General features: G+C 38.7%; 1 protein-coding gene across 1 annotated transcript; it reads right to left on the reverse strand.

Moving 5' to 3' along the window:
* Positions 1-5,317: 5,317 nt before the first annotated feature.
* Positions 5,318-27,049, reverse strand: csf3r (colony stimulating factor 3 receptor). Its single transcript, XM_067449378.1, has 16 exons — positions 26,886-27,049; positions 26,481-26,549; positions 25,314-25,613; positions 24,610-24,739; positions 22,073-22,239; positions 18,914-19,062; positions 18,692-18,836; positions 16,643-16,707; positions 14,029-14,227; positions 13,752-13,940; positions 11,646-11,744; positions 11,330-11,476; positions 11,101-11,235; positions 9,112-9,208; positions 8,345-8,426; positions 5,318-6,930 (listed from the first exon to the last, which is right to left on the reverse strand). The coding sequence occupies exons 2-16, from the start codon at positions 26,536-26,538 to the stop codon at positions 6,448-6,450; spliced, it is 2,445 nt and encodes an 814-aa protein (XP_067305479.1). The 5' UTR covers positions 26,539-26,549; positions 26,886-27,049; the 3' UTR covers positions 5,318-6,447.
* Positions 27,050-27,911: the final 862 nt, after the last annotated feature.

A 27,911-nucleotide genomic window follows, 5' to 3' on the forward strand; every position in this document is an offset into this window, starting at 1 on the left:
AGCTCTTCCTCTGAAACTGTATTGATTTAGACCTTCAGCCGTTGGTTCCCATTGAAGTCCAAGGAAAATCCAGGAACTTTTTTCTCAAAAAAACTTATTTTATTTTTCACTGAAGAAAGAAAGGCATGAACATCTGATGGGGCTGAGTAAAATACCAAGAAATGTTCATTTTGAAGTGAATTAATCCTTTAAACTGTCAGGAAGACGGTGAATACAGGGAATTAAATGGTTAAAAGAAATGTTTATTGTGTCTTGAGACTACTTGATTCAATTAAACTCTCCTTTGGAATATTGACACCAGTCTGGCAGTGCAATTTATTCAGTGAAATCATCAAATAAAACTAGTTGGATTTTTATAACATTGATACTTTTAAGGTAATTAACCAGCTATCAAACATATGGGTTTCAGTTTATTTTGATGGTCCCTTTAACCCATTATACTGACTATAAGAAATGTTGCATGTACATGTCAAATAACTGTCATTAGAGTGCTAGTAGAGTAGGGGAGAGCGGGACAAAACCTTTTTGACTGTCTCAATGTCTCATTTTTGACTGGTTTTGTTTCAATCCAATTGGGGTTCACAGTATTTATTTTTCCCACATTAATTTCACACGTCTAGTACAATTATGTAGTTTTGATTCATTAATACAGTGTATACTTTTTTCTTGATTTACCCCAATAGAATGGAAGTGACAACATGCCCCATAGGTGGAGTACATGAGATCGTGTTGAATGAGCAAATGAAAGCTTAAAATGGTATCTGATATAATCAAAAAATATAAATCAAAAATATAACTAAAATATTTGTCTTGACTTTTTTCTTTTCTTTTTTTTATACTTTCTTTTTATTATTATTATAATTTACAAAATGTATAATAAAAATAAAACGATATTAAAGGAAGTGCCAAAACTGGTATTGCAATCACTATCCCCTCTCCTCCTCCCCCCTGACTCGAGGTTGCCAGATTGGCAGCAGGATCAGCAGGAGCGTTTGTAGCTGCAACTGTGGTAACTAGAGCAGATCTGGAAACCCAGATGCCTAAACACTACAGACTCCGTGATTGGGCGATAGGTGGAGTGCGGAGCTTCAGGCCAAACACAACATGTCAACATCAGTTGAGGGCTGCAACTACAACTTTTAAATGTCAATATCCTGGCCGGACTACTGTTGTCAGTGATATAAGTATTTGAAATTAACATGATTTCTTCATGTCTAGTGACATATCAGGGTCATTTTATGATTAATTGAAATACATTTCTTACATACAATTCAGTTAACAAAAGGGAAAAAAATAAATGATGCATATCAAATACATGCAATACAGCATTCACAACTGTAAACTTATAAATGCGTATCAGAATGTTCTTAAACATCAATGTATTTATACATGCAATTTCATGTACCGATCCCCAAATTAAAAAGAATAAAATAAAAATAAACAAAAACAGAACAATACAGCCAAACAGGCGAGGTTAATCATCCCTATTACAATTACTGTTTACTTAGCAAAGGATACCTTTATGTTGTTTATATATCAACCACTTTTCCCGGTCCCTTTTGACAGTAAAAGGGTAAGTAAAAATAAAGACATTATTTTATATCCAAATACTTAAGACATAATTCCCTGTACATCCTGCCAAAATAATTGAATATTCTCACAACTCCAAAAGATATGTGTGTGATCCGCTTCTAACTGCCCACATTGTCTCCAGTGCACCTGTTGCCTGGAGACTTGTTTGCTTAGGTGTGATAAAGAAGCGGATAAGACACTTCCAGCAAAATTCACTCCATATTTGTGAGCTGGTAGTAGTTTGGTGCATTAGCCACATCATACCAATCGGTTTCTGTTATTTCAGTTTTTAATTATTTGTCCCATTTCAATTTGATAAATAATGCAGAGGAGGGACTGCTTTGAATCAACACCTCGTACACAGATGAGATTATTTTGGGTAATGTATGATTATAGGCGTTCATCGTCATTTTAGTTAGGGGATGATTATGGTTTTTTGTTCTAATATTCCTTTTTTTGTTGTAATAATCCCTTAACTGGAAGTACCTAAATAAATCATGATTTCTTAGTCCGAATGTATCCTTTAAATCCTGGAAGCTTCTAATTCCACCCCCTGCAATTACACAGCACAATGCAGTTATCCCCCTGTCCTTCCACTGTTGAAATATTGGATCCTCCCTTCCTGGTTTAAATTCTTCATCATGTGTAATTCCACCTTAGTATTCCAATTTCTTTCTCCAAATTGAAATCTTTAACAGTAAAATTCCAAATCTTTAATGAGAATTTCATTATTGGGTCCGATTATCGGTTCCGGCTGAGCCCGCGCAGCAGGGTATTGGGTAAATGTGAGACGGCATAGTCGTGGATAAAAAAAACACTCATCCGTTCCAATTAGAACATCAAATAGGTTCTCCCCACTCAGTGACGCACCCTCTGAGGATCCTTGTTGAAAGTGCCCTAGTTATTGGGGATTCTATTACACAGAATGTGAAAATAGAGACACCAGCCACCATAGTCACATGTTTACGGGAAGCCAGAGCGCCTGACATCAAAGCGAATTTAAAAGTGCTGACTAATGCTAATCGTAAATTCTCTAAGATTATAATTCATGTCGGCACAAAAGATTTTTGACTTCGTCAGTCGGAAATCATCAAAATTAACATTAAAGAGTTGTGTAAACTTGCAAGTACGATGTCAAAGGCAGTCTATTGCTCCAGACCTCTCCCGCTTAGTGATGAGACCTCTCCCTCAGGAGCTGGCGTGATGAGATAGTTAGCAGATTATCATCACTCATGGTTAGTTAAGCTTTTCTCTGAGAAAAGAACAAAGAACGGCACTTAGAAGGGAAGATGTGTTCTGAGTTTTGCCGACCGGATAGGGCGAAAGTTTAATCTTTCAACTAGATCTGGTTGGTTGTAGCGCTATCCAATTGCGTGCACGCCGTGCAGAGGGAGTTTAAAAGACAACCGTTTATCCCGCCCCTCGGATTGAGCCACGACTGAGCCTAAGAGCACTTGCGTCACGAGCTTCAGACCATGAGCTCAGATCGGTAAAATAAGGCCCATTGAATCATTCATTCAACCCATTTGTTCATTTGACTGTCTTAATGTGTAATTTAATCATTCACACAAGCAGTTTATTCAAAACACTGAATAATTCAGGAATCAGCATATACTGCAAATCTTATTGCCATTGACTTGAAACATCTGCAAGACACAATTCATTCTTGAGATTTAGTATAAAAGATTGAACCCATGAAACACTCTGGTGTTGTAACAGAATCTGCCTGTTTATGCTGGTTAGTGACCCATCAGCACCTTTAAAAAGTCTGTAAACAGTTTCTGCAGATCTTGTAGAAAATGTTATAGTTTTGATTAAACTTTACATACTGAAACAATGCACCTGTAAAACATTATGAATAGCCAAATCATGCAAGTCTTTTATTGTGTCCTTCCAGAGGAGGTGTTGCTACATTTCCAGATGTAACTACAATGTGTACTCTTTTAAAATGCATATAAAACACTGAATTCGAAGCGCCATACAGACAGACAAGAGGTGAATGTATACAGCAAAAATGAAAGCATAACATCAAGTAATTGTGAAGTAAAAACTTTTTTCTTTTCTGATTTTCTGTTTTGCAAAAACAAACAAACATACAGATACAATTCAGACATACACATGCTCCTTTTCTAATAGTACATACTCAAATTCAAATCAAATATTCAACACAAAATACAGCCAAAAAAAGTAACATACATCTACTGGCCAGTTTTATTTACTCCCATAGCTCCATCGACAAGACTCAAACATCGCGTCATTCATGACAAACCAATAGACATTGTCTAGGTAAATGCATGTCTAGTTTTGTCTCGCTACCTCAAAAATAAAGAAAATAAAAAAGAACCTCAATAAAATGCCTCTATATGACAAGTTTCATGTAATGATTAGCTCTTTTGTTTTTTGGAAGGATTTATTTTATTAGAGCTGCCATATTAAAGGGTCCACTTTCTCCCATTTTTTGTAATACCAGCGGCTCGATATACAGTATCAATGTTTACGTGTGTGTATATATATATATCAATCTATACTCGATATATACCTGGCAATATTATAGTTCAAGTAATGAGCTGAGAGGTCCTATTAGTCACAGACATACTGTAAACACTTTTCTCCAATTAAATAATAGACAAACCGAACAAAGTGGAACATTGCATATCAAAGATGTTTTAATATTTTATGTCAACCGTGATCTAATATACATAATTATGCAATATTGTTCAAAAGTTTGGTGTTAGTGAGACTTTTTTAAATAATAATTTTATTAATTAAAAAAATGGCATTAAGTTGATCAAAAGTGACAGTAAAAATGCATCATGTTAAACGGTTACCACAAAAATATGAAGCAATTTTGTACTTTGATAATAATAATGATCATTAATGTTTCTTGAGCAGCAAATAATCATATTAGAATGATTTCTAAAGGTTTGTGACACTGAAGACTGAAAATTCAGCTTTGATAACAGGAATAAACGACATTTTAAAATATATTCAATTTTAAAAGTTATTTAAAATTGTAATAACATTTGTCACAATATTACCGTCTTTACTGTATCTGTGATCAAATAAATGAAGCTTTTGAACAGTAAGAGGAAAAAGATTTGTGCTGTTATGATGAATGTTGAGTTATAATGTCATATGATATAAATCCATTTGACGGCGACAAGATCACATTGAAAAAAAAATCAGTGACCTGTATGTGGTCTAATCAGATTGAGACCACTTACAGGCTCGGTGTGAACGTAGCCTTTTGGGGAACTCAGGCTCATTGGAAAACGTGCCATTGGAGACATTTCTACACAATGATATTATATTGCGTTTTGCAACACTTTCAGAGTGAAATATCCAGTGAGGGGCTCTAAAAGCATGTTCAGTTTTTTCAGGGACAGATGTGTTGGTGGTTTTCTGTATCGTGGCAGTTTGGATCTGAATTGCCTGGTGAGTAACTTTAAAAGGTGAATGCTCTCTCATGTTTGTAATAACACATCAGCCTACATTAAACCCTAAACGTACAGAGAGTGTTAAACTAAAGTAAACATGAGATAAATGCACAAGTGCCATTTTATCTGCTTTGAGCTCTTGTATCATGATTTGTGTCCCGGGACTTGTACCCGAATACCCGAAGTGCACTATGGTAAAAGTGTTTTGAGGTCATGACATAATATTTTGCAAGGAACTGCATGAAAATACGTTTTTCTTATATGATAATCTACCCCTGCAATCATTTAGTTTGAACATTATTTTATAATGTTATTTTTATTTTTTGCCTTTTTTTCCTGAAATGGGCTGTATTTTAACGATCTAAGCTTATGGTCTGAAGCTCATGGCGCAGGAGCTCTTAGGGCGTGTCTAAATCCACTTTTGCTAGTTTAACAACGAAAAAAAAAAAACTGTCGGCGCCAGGCCCAAATGGGTTTTACCCATTTGGGGTTTTACCCATTTGGGTGTGTTTTGGGCGTAACGTGCAATAAACCAATCAGAGTCTCATCTCCCATACCCTTTAAAAGCCAGTTGTGCTCACACCATGGCGGATTCACTATTTACATGCGAGCGGAAAGACTGAATGCTTCTCCAGAGAGGAATCCTTTTATTTTTAATATTTAAAAATGTGTGTGTGCTGCTGCGCATCCCTGTGTGTGTAATAAGCAGAGTGTACACGCGTTGTGCACCTGCGTATAGCCTCATATTACTAACTAATTTAATTTGTGAACTGTTATCAAGCTCTGTAACCACTGTCCTTCACAGATACGGAGATGTACCTTTAATAAAGTTGATTGCTCACTAAAAATCCCTGCAGTCATGATGTTTTCATGTTTGGTTTTGACATGACAAAGTTGTATTGTCTAAATTACGGACTTGTGTACTTTTTAATTAGTCTTCCCATTCAACGGCAATATTTTTGATCATTCAATTCAGACTGATTCGCAGACTCGGAACACGCATGAAAACAAGATGCGGGATTTATCGCACATAACCAAATCCAACCATAACCAATATAGTGCAATAGAGGCATTGATTCCTCTCACTTGTAGTGTCCGCCATTCATTCTCAACCCCCACTTAACTCACCGCACACTTTAGGGGGTCTGTAAAAGCTAAATGGAGCTCAGAGCAGGCAAGAGAGACACTTCAACTGTTGGTTTCAATGATTTATACACTTTTTAATGTCACATGTTATAATGTATGTGTTGTGTTATTATTCTAATATTTTTTTCTCATCCAATTTTTGTATGGAGGCATTGCCTACCTTGCCTCCTCAGAGGAAACGCCCTGATGTTTTCTGAGGTTTTCCAAAAATGTAGGTAGAGGCACATTTTTCCAATGAGCCTGTGTTGCTTTTTGGGGCCCCTTTATGTTTCTATATATACTCAAATTGAGTTTAGTTATGATCAGTATCCCCGATCTCTAACGATTTGAGCATAGGAAATTCTTCCCAAACTTCTTCATTCTCCTCACTTTGAGTGGAATTCAGAGGAAATGCATTAAAGTGTTTTACTTTGGGAACACGCCTGCCAAGCGACACATTCTCATATGGTGGAGGGCTGCCAGGATCGTCCCCCTCTAACAGGGGCTGTGTGGAATCAGAGCGTACGTAGGCTGGCATTGGGGACGAATGGCTTTGATACGAACTACCGAAAACCACAGTGGCATAAGGGACGGAGTCCCTGTCCTGCGTCGAGTCGTAACTGCTGCGGTCCTGAAAAGAGTTGTGGCTCTCATTGCGGCTGTCGATATCACGTGACCACTGGCTCTCCTTGACGTAGTCACTCTTTAACGGCTCTTTCTCAGACAGATCAAGAAGACTGAAGTGGGACAGATACACCAACACAGGGTCCTTATCCTCTTTAAAGGTAGGCAAGCCCTAGGACAAAAACATATAATAAATTAATTTATAGAACCATTTGACTGATTTTTTCAAATTGACTTTATTTCTCTCACATATTCAGTACTTGGACACAGTACTAGGATTTAATTAATCTTGTGAAATTGGACATTGCTTCAACATGGAATAAATTTAGTAGGCTCTTTTAGCGGGCTTCTCCTCATAGTGAGCAATCTCATGTTTTAAAATGTGCTAATTATACTGCATTATTTATAATCAAGCCTTTTTACAATATTTACAAAAAACATATCCTTGAAAAGGTCTGAGACTCAAGGTTGCATATTTGGCCATTGGCGGCTGTGGTCTTTAGCGTCCTTCTTAGCACCTGCCCCCCATGCTGGAGACCACGGTTCGTATCCCACTTGGAGCGGGTCGAGTAGGACCAGTTAAATTTGGAGCCGTGTAATAGATGTGCATGTAAACCTTTTCCCCTGAAAGTCATTAGTTACATTTGGTGCCGTGACCCAGATGGGACTGAGGTGAGTGTAAGGGACATAGACCAGTAAGAGCTGTGCATGTTAACCTCACTCGCAATAAGTGCATTAGAACCTGGTTCTACAGCATCCTTGTTATTACACCTCCCTCACATGCCGGAGACCACGGTTGGAATCCCACTTGGGGTGGGTCGAGCAGGACTGGTGACATTTTGTGTCATGACCCAGATGAGAGTGATGTTTAGGGGGGTGAGTAACAGACAAAGATCAGAAAGAGCTGTGCATGTAAACCTCACTCCCCTGCCCTCAAGAGGCATGCTAGTGGCTGCGTTTTTTAGCGTCTTGTTAGCGTGTGACTGCAATTCGAATCCAGGTCAGAGTGGGTTGAGTAGGACCGGTTACATTTGGTGCCATGACCCAGATAGGTTTGAGCTTTAGAGGGGTGAGTGTAATGGACCTAGGCCATTAGGAGCTGTGGTGTAAACCACACTCTCTTGGACTCAAGAGGTGCGTTAGTGGCTGCTGTCTTTAACATCCTTTTTAGCGTGCCTGCCTCCTTAGCCGGCGTCCTGGTTTTGAATCCCGGTCGGAGTAGGTCGAGTTGGACCGGTGAGATTTGGTGCCGTGACCCAGATGGGAGTGAGGTTTAGGGGTTTGAGTTTAATGGACATAGGCCAGTAAGAGCTGCGAGTATAAACCTCACTCCCCTGATCTCAATAGGTGCAGAGGCTGTGGTCCTTAGCGTAAATTGTTTGCGTGCCTAACTCCCAAGCCAGAGACCCTGGTCCGAATCCTGCTTTAATAAAGTTGATTGCTCACTAAAAATCCTTACAGTCTTGATGTTTTTAAGTTTGGTGACATGACAAAACTTGAACACTTGGAGTGGGTCGAGTAGGACTGGTTGCACAAAGCATTCATGAATTTCCATTATTACTAGCTTATACAGCAGTCAATCGTACCTGCAGTGAGTCAGTGGCGGTCCACTTCTTAATGCTGCTGTTGGCAGGATCAGGAATTATAGGCCACAAACACATCTTCACCCTATGACAACCAGACATAAACTGTTATATTACTGGAACACTGTAAAATTGATTTCTAGAAGTTAAAAAAAAAGATTATTGAAGTATGTTTTACAAGAATATACTCCTTTAAAATCATATTTAACTTTCTGGTTATTTTTGACAAAAGAAAAAGAAACAAAAAATATAAATTTATATATAACTTGTATATATTAAACAATAACTTGTATAAACAATTTATATTCCATATACAAATTTAAAATTGTATTTTTGTGCATTTTTTGTAACAGTTTTTTTTTTTTTTTTTTTTTTTTTACTTTTCTTTTACTTTTTTTTTACTTCAGCAGTATTCTGCCAAGTGTCTTTAAAAAAGAAACAAAAGAGCTCAAACTTCCGTGTCCATGCTCAAAAAGTGAATAAATGTATTATAACTACATCATACATATAATTTAGTGACATAAAATCGGCTAAAAATACAAAATATTAAACAAGTTATCTAACATAGTAAATATATAGTACATTAATTTATTTGAAATAAAAAAAAAGTAATTTTTGATCAGCACATGAACAGTACCAAAGGGTTAATTTGATGTATTACTTGGCATTATCTTTAATTTATTGTCATTTACTAGCAATTTTTTAAGGTGAATTATTTCTATGACAACTTTTTTTTCTTCAGTGCACTAAACAAGTCTGTGTCTGCTCACCGTTCATGTTTTCCGAAACAGGTAAACACAACAATGATGAAGAGAAGTGCTAACCCAATGCTTGCTGGGATAACAAAGAACACAATTCCCATTCCATCTGAAAAACATTTTTAATAATCAGTCAAACCAATAATGAAAATAAATGTGTTGTGTCTTAATATTCATACTTTCCCTCTAGACAGTATACAATAAATAGAATGTCAAATTAGTTTGTCTGATGAAGTGCATTAAGCTTCATTAAGCTTTACAATATGTATAGTATTTATATATGCACAACACACAAACACACACGCACAGGCACACACACGCACACGCACACACAGACACACACACACACACACACACAGGGTATGGAAAGTATTCAGACCTTACATTTTTCACTCTTTGTTATATTGCAGCCATTTGCTAAAATAATTTAAGTTCATTTTTTTCTCATTAATATACACACAGCACCCCAGATTGACAAAAAACACTTGTTGAATTGTTGACATTTTTGCAGATTTATTCAAATAGAAAAACTGAAATATCACATGGTCCTAAGTATTCAGACCTTTTGCTCAGTATTTAGTTGAAGCACCCTTTTGATCTAATACAGCCATTAGTCTTTTTGGGTTTTCACACCTAGATTTGGGGATCCTCTGCCATCCCTCCTTGTAGATACTCTCCAGTTCTGTCAGGTTGGATGGTAAACGTTGGTGGACAGCCATTTTCAGGTCTCTCCAAAGATGCTCAATTGGGTTTAAGTCAGGGCTCTGGTTGGGCCATTCAAGAACAGTCAAAGAGTTGTTGTGAAGCCACTCCTTCATTATTTTAGCTGTGTGCTTAGGGTCATTGTCTTGGTTGAAGGTGAACCCTCGGCCCAGTCTGAGGTCTTGGGCACTCTGGAGAAGGCTGTCCAGGATATCCCTGTACTTGGCCAAATTCATCTTTCCCTCGATTGGTGTTGTCCTGTCCCTGCAGCTGAAAAACACCCCCACAGCATGATGCTGCCACCACCATTCTTCACTGTTAGGACTGTATTGGACAGGTGATGAGCAGTGCCTGGTTCTCTTCACATATACCGCTTTGAATTAAGGCCAAAAAGTTATATCCTGGTCTCAACAGACCAGAGAATCTTATTTCTCACCATCTTGGAGTCCTTCAGGTGTTTTGTACCCGGCTTTCGTGTGTCTTGCACTGAGGAGAGGCTTACGTCGGGCCACTCTGCCATAAAGCCATGACTGCTGGAGGGCTGCAATGATGGTCAACTTTCTCCCATCTCCCGACTGCATCTCTGGAGCTCAGCCACAGTGATCTTTGGGTTCTTCCTTACTTCTCTGACCAAAGCTCTTCTCCCCCGATAGCTCAGTTTGGCCGGACAGCCAGCTCTAGGAAGGGTTTTGGTCGTCTCAAGCGTCTTCCATTTAAGGATTATGGAGGCCACTGTGCTCTTAAGAATCTTAACTGCAGCAGATTTTTTTGTAACCTTGGCCAGATCTGTGCTTTGCCACAATTCTGTGAATGAACTCTTCAGGCAGTTCCTTTGACCTCATGATTCTCATTTGCTCTGACATACACTGTGAGCTGTAAGGTCTTATATAGACAGGTGTGTGGCTTTCCTAATCAAGTCCAATCAGTATAATCAAACACATTCTAATAAAGGTGTAGAACCATCTCAAGGATGATCAGAAGAAATGGACAACACCTGAGTTAAATATATATGAGTTTCACAGCAAAGGGTCTGAATACCTACGTACCATGTGATATTTCAGTTTTTCTTTTGTAATAAATCTGCAAAAATGTCAATAATTCTGTATTTTCTGTCAATATGGGGTGCTGTGTGTACATTAATGAGAAAAAAATGAACTTAAATGAATTTAGCTAATGGCTGCAATATAACAGAGTGAAAAATGTAAGGGGGTCTGAATACTTTCCATACCCACTGTACATACATACATACATACATACAATAAAAAAATACAAATGAACAGTATGATCATAAATAGTCACCTGTATGTCCAGTTGACCTGTGCTGAATTGTTCCGTTTGTACTTCCACCCATTGTATGAACACATATAAAGGTATAATACACAGTAAGGGGTTTAAGATTTTCCACCAAAATGTTCGTCATCTCAGTATTTATTTCTTGAGAAAGGATAGAAACATCATGGTTAATAAAATAGAAATGAAATCTCTCTTCCAAAAATTCTGTTATATACTTCTCTATATCCTTGAATACCTTGTAAATCACCCCTATCACTCCAGATGTAAATAGTATATCCTTGAATGATCCCATTTCTCTGTTCAAGGGGAATTTCATCCCAGCCAAGTTCGACCTCCGAATGACGGATATCCACAAATGTCAAGTTTGGTGCAACAGAGGGTGCTGTGAGAATTTATAAAACATTTGTCAGCATGCTAGAATTATACATCTAGGAACATTCGAGCCCACTAGATGGAAGTGTTGTATCATTATCCAGCTTTGCTTTATTGAACATCACTACACCAGTTCAGAGAAAGCCCTCAGATGTCCACTGTTTTCATGCGCTACACACCTTTCTGACTGCTGTATGCCATTAAGGTAAGAGGACTTCCAATCCCATCCTCATATTTGGGATAAACGGAGATATTATAGGGCATGTAAGGGCTTAAACCTGAAATAAAACAGCCATGATTAGATTTGCATGCACTTTGTCAGCAACAAATAAGAATATAAAATACATAAAGGTTCTTTTATATTAGGGTTACTTTTTTTAGGTTTATTAAGGTTTATTCTATATACATAATTTGACTTTTTCTCCTCATTATTATTATAATTATTATTACACTACGGGTCAAATGTTTGGAATAATTAAAATGTTTCTCTTCTGCTCACCAAGGCTACATTAAAATAAACATAAAAAAAATACATTAAAAACTTAAAATAAAAAATGTGTATTATTATATAATAGAATTTAATTATTTTCTATTATACTTGGGCTTGACATGAACATTTCCTCAGCATCCACTGTGGCTAGTGGTTTTCCAAAGTTTTTTCACTGGCCAAAATGTTGATTGATACCATGGGGAAACATTGCCATAGGCTAAAGGTGTTTTTAATATTATCTGATCATTTGGCACAGGTTAATTAGGCTGCTGTCACTTTAAGACCTGACACACTGATCTATTATACGGATACACATGCATTTTATTTCTCAACTGTTTTCATTCACTTAAAACAGAACTGACTCAGTTTACGTGAATACTTAACATTTTGACATTAGTTTTAGTGTATTTGACTGTTTAAGCTCAAAAAGCAGTGAAGGGCTTAATTTAGTGCTGAGAGGTGGCTTTATGTGCATGCACTTTGGCTGTGAACACAAAAATCTGAGGAAATTAGTACAGTTATGCTCAATATATGCAATTCCACACTGAAATACAAGCCCAACGGCAACAATACTGTCTGATAGAGAGAAAGAGATGCTGTATTTTGCGCAAAATGAATACTAGAAATGTTTCAGATATGCATCGAATCATCAATATTTTATACAACGCTACATTGCACTTAGTTTATTATTTTGAATGCCTTTTTAAAAGACTACAATTGAAAAATGTATTATATATAAAATTAAACCCGCCAAAGTGGCTAGCAGGAGTGACTGCGTTACACGCCACTGGGGAATAAACACACATTTGTCGGTTTGGAGGGTGTTAAAGTCAAGCCTGAATATACCGTAATTCCTCAAATAAAGACCAGGGTTTTTATTTACCTGAACTGCCGATGGGAACCGGCTTTTATTTGAAGCAGGCTTTTATTAGGGGCAGGCCTGTATTTCTAATTCCATCTGTTTGAAATATAATTGCTTAATGTAAACCGTATTTTGTTCTCATGTCAAAAGTAATAATATCAAGGCAAGGTTTACTGATTTACACGATTCTTTTGTAGTGTGGTTTTTGGTGAAAGGTACTAAAATAAATATCATCACCTGTGCAGGTTAGCCCACCTCTTCTCAACGCTTTTTCCTGATGGTTTATAGAACAATTACTCCGAATCGCCCTCTGTCGTTTCAAAGAATAGCACAATGGCGAGCACGTCAAGTATAAACCCCTCGTCCGTTTGGGGAGGAGCGTGCGGCGCGCAGTCAGCGGAGGCTCGCGGAGCGGAGACAGGCGAAAGTATAAACGAGGCTTGAGATGGGGCTGCGCGGAGCTAAGCTTCGAGGCTTGGGTGCGACCCCCTTAAGAAGACATAAGAGACGAGAGGCTAATGTTAGGTGCGTCTTAATCAGCTCCCTAGTTCAGTAGTCAGGGCACTGATCAGGACATACCGGTAAGTCAATGGGCTGACTCCCTGATCAGTGCCCTGACTACTGACGGAGCAGATTGAGGCGCACGCATTGTGAAGATCGATATTTGTAGACACGGTATTTTCACAGACGTCGCATCTCTCATAGACTACAGTAGCCTATTTAAAATGGCACATGCATCCGTTATATTCTCTATTTAATTTACAAAGCAATCCCTGTAAAGTTTTTAGGTTAACTATAGAAGAGACCAGGATTAGTGTGTGTCGCACTGGCACTTTTACGTAAAGTTTTCAATTAGAAAAAATCCTAATTGATCCTAACTTTGACTGCTCATTCATAATGATTGATATTATTATTTATAATAATAGTAAATACCTGTGATTATGGCACTGGAGTTGTTCTTGTCAATCAGACTGAAGGACAGAGGAGCTGCTGGCTTCTCACACAGAGCTCTCCACTCGAGCACGTATCCCGTGACACCGGACGACTCCGGACGTTCCCACACCGTGAGCACAGACGTCTCAGACTGGGGAAGAACACGGAAATTAGACACAGCCCCCAGTCCTAAAACAAGACAAGAAGAAGACCTCAAACATCATCATTTCATTGGAAGAACATCGGTCAGAAATATCCTATGTTGGGAATTGAATACCTTTCTTCCGATACACTGTTACTTGGGTATGATTCGAGCTCCCCACTGCGTTTTTGGCTCTCAGGTAGACTTTTTTAATCCCCTTGGTGAGATTGAAGAAGCAGTGGCTTCCTTGAGTTTCACACAAAGGCTTGATTTGATCATTTGAATTGACAGTGTATGACAAATTCCAGCCATTGGCACGGAAATGTTTTGAGGGCTAAAATGAGACAGGAAAGTGGTTAAAGGGACATTTGAGGCTCAGGACATGTGCAACATGCTGTCAGTTATCACAAAAAAGAAAAAAATATTTGAATTTGTAAAAACAAACAAAGTTTTGCTTCATGACACTTCTTGGTATCCAAGCATGTGAAAGTTACCATGTTACCTTGTCTCAAAAGCATCCATTGCTAGAGTATAATGTTTTTTTTGTTTGTTTTTTTTTAACAAAATTTTGCAGATATCGCAGATTCGATCAGGCATAACATTATGACAGGTGAAGTGAATAGCACTGATGATCTCTTCATCAGCTGTTAGTGGGTGGGATATATTAGGCAGCAAGTGAACACTTTGTCCTCAAAGTTGATGTGTTAGAAGCAGGAAAAATGGACAAGCGTACGACAAGCGTACGACACAACTATTGTAGGCCTCATCTCAGACAATGATGAAACACAGTACCGCATGGTGGTGGACCAAGCTGTAAATTGGTGTTCGAACAATGACCTCCAGCTCAACACAGCCAAAACCCAGGAATTCATTGTTGACTTTAGACGTAGGCCATTTCCTAAAACACCAATACAGATAAATGGCAATTCAATCACCATCACTGACTCCTTCAAATTCCTAGGAACACACATTAGCAATAACCTGAAGTGGAAATCTAATACTAATCAAATCATTGCAAAGGCTCAACAAAGACTTTACTTCCTCAGACAGCTTAAAAAATACCGGATCAGACATCAGCTCCTTGTTCTGTTCTATTCCGCTATGATCGAGTCCATCATTACATCATCAATAACAGTATGGTATGGTAGCACAGATAGCCAAACAAAGAAAAAACTACAGCAGACTGTCAACAAAGCATCCAAGATCATAGGGAAACCACTGCCTTCAGTCGATTCACTCTACACATATCGGACTGTAAAGCGGGCAAAGGAAATCATCTCTGACACCTCACATCCAGCGAACCACCTTTTTCAGCTCCTTCCTTCAGGGAGGCGCTACAGGTCACTATCTACCAAGACCAAACGCTTCATAAAGAGCTTTTTCCCCATAGCCATCAGGACTCTGAACTCCTCTCTTTAGTTTAGTTTTTCCTCTCATACACTACGCATGGTCATGTACCCACTGTATCTTGTATTGTAACATGTTGTGAAGTGTATTGTCTATTTTTGTCAGTAATGTATGATGATGTAGAGCTTAAACATACTGTACCGAAAAAAAATTCCACTGGCATTGTCGTGTGGCTAAAATAAACAATCTATCTATCTATCTATTTGAGCGAGTTTGGCAAGGGCCAAAATGTGACGAGCATCTCCAAAACTGCAGCTCTTGTGGGCTGTTCCCGGTCTGCAGTGGTCAGTATCTATCAAAAGTGCTCCAAGGAAGGAACAGTGGAGAACCGGCCACAGGGTCATGGGCGGCCAAGGCTCATTGATGCACGTGGGGAGCGAAGGCTGGCCCGTGTGGTCCAATCAAACAGACGAGCTACTGGAGCTCAAACTGCTCCAGAAGTTAATGCTGGTTCTGATAGAAAGCTGTCAGAATACACAGAGCATCTCAGTTTGTTGGAAAGAAGGCAAGCCGGTGGAGGCAGTGATGCTTTGGGCAATGCTCTGCTGGGAAACCTTTGACACGCTCCACCTACCTAAGCATTGTTGCAGATCATGTACACTCTTTCATTGAAACGGTATTCCCTGGTGGCTGTGGCTCTTTCAACAGGATAATGCTCCTGACACAAAGCACAAATGATTCAGGAATGGTTTGAGGACTTGGCTTCCCAATTCTTCAAATCTCAATCCAATCGAGCATCTGTGGGATGTGCTGAACAAACAAGTCCAATCCACGGAGGCCCCACCTTGCAACTTACAGGACTTTAAGGATCTGCTGCTAATATCTTGGTGATACCACAGCACACCTTCAGGGGTCTAGTGAAGTCCATGCTTCGACAGGTCAGGGCTGTTTTGGCAGTAAAAGGGGGACCAACACAACATTAGGAAGGTGGTCAAAATGTTATGTCTGATCGGCATATATACACTATATAATATAAAATTAGACGGAGAGAGAAATATAATTTTGGTTGTGTCAAGACTGTCAGAAAGGATAAACATGATATCACCAAATACAAAATTTTCGTGGTTTAATATCTTTGTTGATCTTGAAATAACATTTCAATCAACCAATCAGATTTGAGGGACAAGTGTACAGTTTATCTCAAGTTTAGGCTTACACCCAGGGTTAGATGTTTTTGTTTTTTTACATCACCGTTACTCAGATATCATTTCTCTCTGATTTTAGAGATAAGTTATGGGAACGGTTAGGTTGAGGGAATAGGGCTTAATTCTGGGATAGGAATGTTGATCCAGGAACATATCTTACTTGGCAAAATCTCAGTGACTGTTAGAAAGACTCTCACCTTCCAGTACAGCTGTGCGTCCTGATCATTCACTTTAAGCCACGTTTCCAGTTGTCCAGCCGGAACTGAAAAAACAACAACTAGTTCTGAGTGTCGCAGTACAACAGATACATCACCATTATTTTCAGTTTTCATGGACTTTTAGTTTGTATTTAACCATTGCCTGTGTTTCTTTGTTTGTATTCCCGCCACTCTTTAGTCTCCATAGTCCCATAATGAGTTTGTTTTTATCAGCTGTGTGTCATTAACTATTTAGTTTGAGTCACAACTGAAGTTCTCCCTTCTCCGGTCACGTCTACGTTCAGTATGTGTTGCTCAGCCTTTTCGCCTATTCTTTGGATTATTGTTATAAAAATTTGTGTTGGAACTATATTCCTCATCTATGAGGTAGATATACAACAGTGGCCAAAAGTGATGCCCTGCCTAGGCAAATTGACATCTTCACTCTGTATTCAAATGTCATATGTTTTTGACTAGATTTTGTAAGCATATTGCATAGTTGTGCTTGGAGTTTATTGTTTTATTTGCAGTGGTGGGCTGTCAGGGCCAACAAGGCCTTATCTGCTGTATATATATATATATATATATATATATATATATATATATATATATATATATATATATATATATATATATATATATATATATATTTCTGTTTCTTGTGATGTTCTTGTTGGTCTGTGTTTTTCTTTGTTGGTAACACTTTAGTATGAGGAACACATATTCACTATTAACTATGACTTTTGCCTCAATAAACTCCTAATTTACTGCTTATTAATAGTTAGTACGGTAGTTTTTGTAGCATTTAAGTTTAGATGTTGGGTTTGATTAAGGGATGTAGAATAAGGTCATGCAGAATAAGGCATTCATATGTGCTTTATAAGTAGTAATAAACAGACAATATAATATGCATGCTAATAAGCAACTAGTTAATAGTTAATAACTGAAGCTTAAAATAAAGTGTTACCTGTTTGTTTAAGAGTATTTATGCCAGTGAGCTGATTTTGATTCATTTAACCATATGCCTAAACGGAGACACTTGAGTGCAGTGGTATCATAAATAAATAGCCAAATTGCCTTTTTGTCTCACGTGTACATTTTGCTTGCCCCCTTCCCAATGAACATTTTAAAGCGAGGGTCGTAACAGTATTGGGTACAGTGCATTATTGTATTTTGTATGTGTGTGTGTGTGTGTGTGTGTGTTATTTGTGATGATAAACCAAAGAGACATGCCAAACTGTATGAGCTTCATTTTTGCCTTTCAATGAAGATGGTTGCTATAAAAAGGCAAATAAAAAACATTTCCTATTGCATTTGAATAACTTTTTTACACAGACATGAACTCCAAATTAGCTTTTTAAAATGTCTCTGGCCATTATGTTGCGTTGTTTGTCCAGTCACAGATACGGACAGTCCGACCCAATACAGTTCAGCTCTATTTATCTTGCTCTGTCCGCCAGTAGAAGTGATTTTACTTTGGTTATACTGGTTATATTGGTTAACCCCATGCTTTTCAAGTGAAGGGTATTGGATTGTTTTCCCCCATGCTGACTCCGCCCCACGCCACGCCCCCAGCTATGACTCCACACCGACTCAAGCCTATTTGCAAAGGCACCACCAATCACCACCCGCTATTATTCCACAACCCAGTACAATAAGGCCACATCCACAAGAAGCCAGAGCTTTCCCTTTCCATTTTCTTCCCTCCTTGACTTAAGAAATATCTGCATACACAAAATCACAGTAACCAACTCAAAAACAATGTAGTGTACATTCCAGACCAGTGTGTGGCGCTGAAATACACAAAAAATGAAATACACTAAAAATGGAGAAGAAGACGTGGAGCATGCGTGAGATGTGGTGTGATAACATCAACACAAGGGTCTGTCTGGACAAAACGCTGATACGATACAACATTTTTATGTATACAGCTAAACGCATCTTCATGTGGACGAGGCCTAAGGTTATAATTATTATTATTTGTAGTCATTTGTAAAATTCTGAATACAGTATTTTATTTTAAGACAGCGAACACATATAACTTGTTACCCCTCATAAGTGTGGTGGCTGTTATCGGTTTACTCCATTCACTCCATGATCCGTAATTCACTCGTAATGTGCTGGTGTAGTTTGTCCCATGACGGAGTCCACATACTTTTATAGTGTTTCCTTGATATACTCCAAAGGGTACAACCTATAATAGAAGAAATATTTTAGACACTTTTTGGATAACTTGCAAAAGCAATATTATCATGCAAAGCAATCACTTACCAACTCTTTTTCGGTTTGGTTGCTCAGTCTCAACTCTACACTGAAGTTAAACTGTAACCATTCCTGAGTCGGTGAAAGACTCCAGCTGTACCGTAAGCAGCCAGAACTAAGCGCTTCAAACCTCTTAATCACTGGAGCGTAGAGCTTTGCTGTAATACAATACATTGTATATAATGTTAAGTGGTCTCTTCATTTTTTCCAGTACTGTATTTATTTATTTATTTTTATCATCACAACACATACGCTAGACGGGCCACTTATGTCATGGTCTATTTTTGAACACAAGGAAGATTTTGAAAGGATGATTATGAATGGTCTACTTCAATAAAAGATTTTGACTGATTTTGAGAGAATTTGACATGTAATCACTTAATTGCAGAAAATCACTCAATTGCAATTCAAAGAACTTCTCACTGGAATTAGTCCAACACAAGATTTGTGAAACAGCTAAGTTATCACCTTGTTGCTGATAAATATAATGTAGCTTTCAGTAGCAAACCTTATAAATGTTCCACCTCAATAGTGCGAGCTCAAACAGGAGCGTCTGCTTCATTATGCGACAATTAAAAGCTATCTTTGTAGGCAAACATGTCACATTCGCCTCATGGTGGCTTGGGGAATTGGATATACGTGTTCATAATTAATTTGTTACATTTATAGCATGTTTTTTATTTTTATATAAAGTGCCTTACATGGAAGTGGGGAATCTCCTCACAACCACTAATGTGCAGCATCCACCTGGATGATGAGACAGCAGCCATATTGCACCAGAATGCCAGCTTATTGGTGAAGAGGAGGATATATATATATAACTCTCTCTCTCTCTCTCTCTCTATATATATATATATATATATATATAAAACATTTATTAACATCTCATTCGAAGGACGGTGCTCTTTGACAGTATAGTGTCCCCATCACTGTACTGGGGTGTTAGGACCCCCACAGACCACAGGGTGAGCGCCCCCTGCTGGCCTCACTAACACCTCTACCAGCAGCAACCTAGTTATGTGGTCTCCCACCCAGGTACTGACCAGGCTCAACCCTGCTTAGCTTCTGCTGGCAATGGCTGCTGGCAATGGCTGCTGGCAATGCTGACATAGGTTTAGACATAGGTCGGATGTTCAGATATCAGATATGTATCCGATTAAAAACCACATTTGGGAGTGGATATGAAATAATCAAATCTCATGTGGATTTTTGTAAACATGTGTGCAACAAATTCTGATCTGTGTCAGATGTGAGTAAAAACTCTCCACCTCACCCAGCTCCACCTGTCTAGATCTGCTACTGGATTTATGTAAGTCTATTGATGCAGCAGCGGCAGCATATCTTACATGTTCACAGCAGTGTGTTTGAATATCTGGTAGCAGTAGCAAGTCCATACGTTTTCATTCTATTTCAATTTGTTCTATTTGGATTGGTACTGATTTCAATTCCTTCTCAAATTACTATTCAACATCCTAGATATCAATTCATATTTATATATTCTGGCTACATTCAATTCTAAATAGAGCACAATCCTGGTATGAAGTCACTGATTGCACATTTGTGACCCGTCACGGAAACCAGGGACACAAGTCGACAGCACAACTTTCGAGCAAAATGAGATTGAAGTGTTTTTTTTTTATTATTATGTGATTTTCGTTTTTTTGCAGAATCTGTTAGTTGAGATCACGAAGAAGCCTCTTCGTTTTTGAGAAAGCAGTATTGGTGTATTTAAAAGCGTACATTTTGAGGTTGAAATCGGCTTGTTTTCGGAGATTCTAGCACGCAGTAGGGGCGTGTCATTGTCTGTGTGTATTTCCATATGGGATAAGCAGGCTTTTGTTTCTTTTGTTATTGTCCCCGCCCCCCGAGGGAAGCATGGCTACTTATTATGCAGCGCTCTGGCCGGCTCTAGCTGATATCAACATTCAATAAAGATGGACGCCGCAAAGATGATCGCAGACGAGCTGAACCGTGGCCATTACACCGAAAATGTTTCGAAGTACTTCTTTGACAAGCCGGATGCTCATGAACAAGCGCTCACAGACTCTGAAGAAGATCCAAGCGACGATGAAAGCGGCATAATAAGCCTGGATAATACCCTAATCTATAACTGAGCGAAGATGAAGAAGAGGCAGAATGTATCAGACAGGCGTCAGATGAGTTGGACTGTAAGAAATCAGAGGCTCTATCGATAGTAACATTTGACAGGGATAAAGGCAGAGAAATGGCTCAAATCTGTTACCTTGGCTATAGTGTAGGGGTAAGACACGTCCTCAAGTTTTGACGCAACTCGATCAGAGGATCAAATCTGCCTTTTGCCACACTCTCTCTACTCCCTTTTCCCATCACATATCAGATCGGAAAGGCACTTATTTTCAAAAAGAATTGAGAAAATGTTAGTGGAAATAAAGCATCTAACAAGTGTTTATTAATAAGTGTTTCTTGGTTAGAGTATGTGGCAAAAGGCGGATTCGAACCACTGATCGCAAATGCGTCAAAACTTGATGGCATGCGCCTTACCCCTACACTATAGCCACGGTTAAGGTCTGTAACCACATCTCTGTCTTTATCCCCTTCGAACAGACGCAGTGTTCCAGAAACACCAAAGTTTGTCGTTTTGTGTTCATTCTAAGAACACACACACGTTATCTCATGTTTAGACCTTCCCATACCTACCTATTGTTCTTAACTGTCATTTTAATTGTAATCGTTAGCATCGTATCACTTGCCAAAAAAACCCATTACTATAATGGGCTTTTAGATTGTAATGTTAGCATCTTTATTATTAGTAGTATGCAGTCCGATTTTTCCCGTTGCGTCTGTCGTTACCAGCAACCCTGCAGCTTTACAGGGGGTGTGGCTTATCTAAATGAGATGTAAATGAGCCCTATTGTCACTCCCAGCAGGTGAGAACAGGTGAGAACTGCAAAACTTTAGAGGCTGTTTTCTCTCGTTAATCTTTTCTAAAGGCCTACATTCAGATGACCACAACTTCTCCAAATATTATCAGATTTCCATGTTACACATCGTTGGAAAGCTTGGAGACTACACTTTCAGAATCTGTGAATAACTCAAAATGCCCCAGAACCGACTTGTGTCCCTACTTTCCGTGACTGGTCACATTTGTTCTGAATTCTTGACAGAGGACTAGCTGATTGCTGCTTTTACCTGTTTGATAAGGGATCAGTTTCAGAGGAGCAGAGGTGGCATTTCCTAAGACATTTACTGCAGTCACATAAACCTCCACCTCTGAAAGTATGTCATAAGAATTCCGTGGAAGCAAGAACAAATGCTGTCCAGGTGGGATCTCATATTGACTCTTTTCTGAGTTGGCCCTGGAGAAATGGAAAAATGATAAAAACCTGTCACCACATCTAAATCACCATTGAATTTACAATTGAACAACCATAAGAGTGAATATCCATGTCCTATTTAACCACAAATAGTATTGGGAAATAAATCATATTTTGTTGCCTCACTTAAGACATTGAAACATTTTACCTGAGCCCTAAAATTGTAATGCAAATGTAACAATGGGTGCGTTTACATGCGCGTTCTTAAGCCGATGATGCCTAATAAGCTGACAATGAATGTGGTCATGTAAACACGGTAACCCGTTTTCTTTTATCGGTGTAAGAATAAACCGGTCGGGACAGGTCACTTACCCCAAATTTGCGTGGAATGTAAATGCATTAACCTGCTTATTGAAGTGCGCATATGTTATAGGTGACAAAAACGCAAACTTAGAGCAGATTTAAATGCATCCAGACAGAGCGACCTAGTGTTTTGCATGAAATAAGGATATATATCACAAACGCAGACTCTTTTAAGACCCAGAAAATTGTAAAGATGTCTTCTCATTTCATGCAGGAGAAGTAGAAGAGGTTCAGTCAAAACCTTGCATCTGGAACTGCATGAGGAATAATATGAGCCGTAAATCTCCCGCTGATACGGTGCATGCTTTATTTAACATCACAACTGATGTAGCATTTGAAAAACTCAGATACGGACATTATTGATAAACTGGGATATTTCCTTGTAAAGACATCAAAAATAATAAAGTCATGTAAATGTGGTTTACTTGCATTGTCAGTTTACTTGTTTGCATGTAATTGGGGAAAACTGATTATTTCCATAAGCTGATTTTTTTTTTTTAGGTTTCAGCTTACTGGTGTGCATGTAAATGAAAACTGGCTGGGGCTGGGGAAAGACCAGCACGGATGCCGGCAGGAGACATCAGGGTGGAGCAGAACTAGGGAGGAGCCGATGGTGGAAGGATCCAGGTAGCAACAGATGACTGACGAGATTCCAGATCAACAAAGAAGACAGCCTGGAGGACAGTCCAGGGTAAAGTCAGTGGAGGGAGGAGCCATGGCAGAGTCAAGAGTTGAAGGGATTAAGGGTAGCTGAAGGTCTGTAGGTCTATAGGGCACAGGCAGTGACGACTGACCAAGGTATATCCGGATGGATGAGGGAGCCGGTGGAGCTGTGAGGACAATGGTCTCTGGTGGAGACGAGGAAGGAGCCAACGTGCAGATGATAGGCTGAGGTGGAGTGATGGGTTCAAATGTTGGAGGCAGAGGGATCTACTTGACTGGGTCGAAGCTGGAGAGTAGAAGACCCAAAGCTTATCCACACATCATTGCTGATTTATGCAGAGGAGGCAGGAGAGGGAGGTTATGACAATGATACAGACTTGACACAGGGCATTGAAACAGGCTTTGTGCTTGGAAGGACCGGTGACCATGAAGACTTAGAAGATGCAGGGCTGGACAGAACCGTAGTGAAGAACATACATCAGATCAGTGCAGGAAGGGACCAGCGGCAGAGTAGGTTTGTGGGTGGGCAGGGTAGGAATCACCACTTCCATTTTCCAGTCTATCAGAGATTCCTCTGTATCCAGCTCCACTAAAACCCCCACTGGCACGGCTGTTATGGCTGGCTCATACACCTGGACTTCAGGCTTCTCCTGAGTCTGCGGTGGGCTCTGGATTCATAACCGCAGTGGGCGATGGATGCTGAGAGGGGCTGAACACTGGTGACTGAATCCTTCTCCATGTTGCTCCACTGTCTACCCACAAGGCAAAGTTGATGTATTTTGGCCTGCGTCCAGCAGAAGTTTCCCCGGGGCATAACCAGCTGGATCTCATTATCCAATCTGATCCAGAACCCCTTTGTGCAAGGTACGTTGTCAAATTTAGCAAGGCACATTTAGCAAGGTCCATCCGGTGTGTGATACCTGTGAGTTGCCCTAGATGCCAAATGCGGTCCGGTCAGTGAATTTTCTAAGCAAAGTTATTTCCAGGGTAAGTACCCAGGTCCTCATTACATGGCTTTGGACTCACACATCTATGGCCAATTTGGCTTGTCCAATCCACCTAAACCAGAGCACCCGGAGGAAACTCACGCTGACATGGGGAGAACATGCAAACTCCACACAGATAGGACGCCTGGCTTGGGAAAAGGCTGAAACCAGGGACCTTTGTGTGGTGAGGCCATGCTGCCCTCCAGACACACTACAGTAAAGCTAATTTGTAAAGGGAAGAGTACTTGATTGTCATAAGACTGTGATGCAAATAATCCTAATGATCCTAAAAAAACTTATTTAATTTTTAATTTCCCTTTTTCCCTTTATTTTGATTTAAGAGTGACTCGTGACCTTTGTGAGAATAATCATTCATGATAATTTCAGCAGAAAATAGTACCTCGATACGTGAAGAATATATTTTGTAGGAAGTATGGCTTTTTCCTGACCAGGATCCCATCGACACAGGAGTCTGGATGACTGCGTTTTATTCAAAGCACAGCTCAGGTTTTTAGGAATGGTTGGAAGATCTTTAAAGATAAAAGAAAGATATTAAGAAGTCTGGTGAGCTTTGGCCTGTAATGACAATGATGAATAGTCTTGATTAATAAAAATCTGAAAATATAATATTCTTTAAATAAAATGTCTTGATGTGAATGTAAAAACTGACCTTTCAGAGCACACACCATATTTAATTTGGTGTGAATGGAAACAATGATGGAAATACAGTCTGTTTAACATATGTTTTACTGGTTGAATGATCAGTATGATCATACCCTGATCAAGCTTTATGACTGTAGTTAGAAGTTAGCATCATACTGCTTAATCATGGACCCTTTCCCCATGACCTATTTATGAACATTGCATGTTTTATTTTATTTTTTATTTTTTTGTTTTGTTTTTTTGTAAAGCTGTGTAAATGCTATCATGTATTTTTTTCTTTAGTGATTTTTTTTTTTTAGCAAATGGGAATACAATAATTACATTTGCTGACACCCCCTGTTCCCCACTACACAAGTTTACCCAAATACGTTGACTACATCTTCTGGGAACCTTGGAAATGTGGAAAGGGTCCATTATCATTAAAAAAAAAAAGATCCTCACATCCAACATCAACTGTCACTCCATCGACTATCTGGCAGTTGTTATCCGCTACACACAGGACACAAACAATGTCTGCTGTGCGTTGTAGGCTGGGGATGAGTATGCCATAGGTCCTCTTACTCTCCTGGTAAGAGAGATTGCTGGGGGCAAAATCATTGTCAATCTTCCACGCCACACGAAAGTCTTTGCCTTTAGTCAGCAAGCAGTCTTCCTCGATGGAGCAGGTCACTGATACGGGTGAGCCAGCGAGCACCAATGAGGCGGGAGTGTGGATCTTAGCACACAATGATGCCTGCATAACTGCAGATAATACATTGATATGAAGGATTTTAAAATCAATATCCAATGCTTAAAATCATATGCATACAGTACTGTTTACTGATTTCAGGCCCAGGAAAATTGACATCTTTACCCTTCATTCAAATATTGTTAAACTGTGTTTTAGTAACACTTTAGTATGAGGAACACATATTCAATATTAACTACAACGTTTGCCTTAATAAACTCAAAATCCTAGTAATGCATGGTAATAAGACACAGTTATTATGTGAGAATTGAACCCTAAACTAAATTGCATATGAATACAGGGAAAGAAATTATGCTCTAATAGTGAACTAGCAACAAATGCTCCTCTTCACTAGTCTTGTGACTTTAACATTGCGTGACACATTCCCGAAGACAAACCTATTTCAAAATATGTGGGGAGCTGTTGCGCGACACCAGAGAAACATTAACTTTGGTGTGTCTAAAATGCATTTTTGAGATTGCAATAAAATAATTGACTTTATAGCCAATACTGTTGCTATGAGCAATTCATTTTACAGCATTTATTAACGTTAATAAAAATACAGCTGTTCATTGTTTGTTCATGTTAGTTCACAATTCACTAACTATTGTCAACAAACACAACATTTGACTTTAATAATGTGTTAGTACATTTTGAAAATAACATTAATATGTGCTGTAGGAGTATTGTTAACTAATATAGTTCATTAATGTTAACTAATGAAACATTATTGTAAAGTATTACCCAATGTTCTGAGTAAATTATGAAAAGGGTAACAGATTTTGTAAATGTTTTCCTGTTTAAAGAACAATATATTTAAGATAAATAAAAATAAGGTTTAAAATAATAGAAAAATGAAATGAGTAAAAAAACGGATTCACCTTTTATCAAGACATTAATATATATCCACAGTACGAGCACAAGCCGGACTGATGCCATGGTTATGACAACTGAAAGAAAACGTAAAAATTGTGTTACTGTTTTAGAGAAATCATTCAATTCATGTTCAGTTTCTAACAGCCAATATAGAAAACTTAAAGAAAAAAGATTTTTAAAAAAGTTATAAAATAGTTAGAAATTTATACAATAAATAAAACCATTTACTTTCAAATATATATATTTTTTTATTATATTGCTTCAGTACTCTGATTTTAACATTTTCTCATATATTCATATGACCCGTTTAATGCATTATATAATATTTATAAATTAATTATTAATGAAAGCTAAAGCATTACCAGTTATTCGTATTAAGACAATAACATAAAGGTGAATGCAATACATACTTTAAAGTGTTTAAAAGCATCTGTAAGTGCTGAAGGTCACATTTAAACTCCGGTGAAGTTACAGCCCAGCGAGGTCTGCCGCACTTCTCTGTAAAAAGGTTTTGAAATGAGTGTATCCAGCTGCCGTTTCTGAGAAAGATTTCTCTGGTCTGAGTAAAGAGCCACTGCTGTCAGTCCTTCCGTGGCATATCGTTCTTACCATCCTGAACCACACGAGCAAACCGAAGGAGGAAGTGTCAGACTCTTGTGAAATCGCTCTACCCGTGTCTGTTTCTGCTCCTGCTTTTAACTCTTAATTATGAGGAAACTTTAACAGTTGAAGTCAATTTAGAACAATTCATTATGTAGAAAAACTGCATTTAATCATGGACTCATGAGTCAAGAGGGCGAGGGTCAACTTAAAGACATGGCACACGTTATATGGGACAACCAATGTTTGCGTAAACCAAAAAAAAGAAAAAAAGAATCGCACAGATTTCACACGTACGAGTAACCCATAAGTCCACCTCTGACAGACACAATTCCAGCTGCAGAATGTGCCATTGATAGACTTATGTGCAATGACAAACAATATGCAGTAGCCAGAGGTGATGTCCGGGCGGGATATGCATTATCACAAAATTACGCAGAGGAGGAGAGTGAACCCAGTCCTGGGAGTTTATTGAACTTAATGGAGAAAGAGGCGAGTAAATCAATGTTCATATTCAGGTACGGATGATGCGATGATGATGCCAACACAGTCTCTTAACAGGAAATAAAAGAGATAAAGTCTTTACTAATGGTTAAAGGAAGCTCAGGTAAACAATAAGTTTAAGTCAGAGCAGATTCTCTCTTTATCTTCCACAGATCGAACAGGAAACTGTTGGGGAAAACTCCAGATATCAAACTGTGAACTTGACCAAGCTAAGTATATGGGTGAGAATATCACATACACAGGGTGAAATCAAAGTCTCTTCTTCCTCTGAATAGAATAACAGGAATGATCTTGGAAATTGTTCAGACAATGGAGGTTAGCGCCCTTAGCAA

This window comes from Pseudorasbora parva, chromosome 7 (genome assembly GCF_024679245.1).
Source record: "Pseudorasbora parva isolate DD20220531a chromosome 7, ASM2467924v1, whole genome shotgun sequence".
Lineage (NCBI taxonomy): Eukaryota > Metazoa > Chordata > Actinopteri > Cypriniformes > Gobionidae > Pseudorasbora > Pseudorasbora parva.

What these genes read in the sequence shown, in the direction of transcription:
- csf3r (XM_067449378.1), bottom strand. Translation starts at nt 26,538, where the DNA reads ATGGCATCAGTCCGGCTTGTGCTCGTACTGTGGATATATATTAATGTC. An exon ending in ACCAAACCGAAAAAGAGTTG is followed by an intron (nt 18,837 to 18,913) that starts GTAAGTGATTGC and finishes CTTCTATTATAG; the next exon opens with GTTGTACCCTTTGGAGTATA. An exon ending in AGCCACCACACTTATGAGGG is followed by an intron (nt 16,708 to 18,691) that starts GTAACAAGTTAT and finishes TTGTTTTTTCAG; the next exon opens with TTCCGGCTGGACAACTGGAA.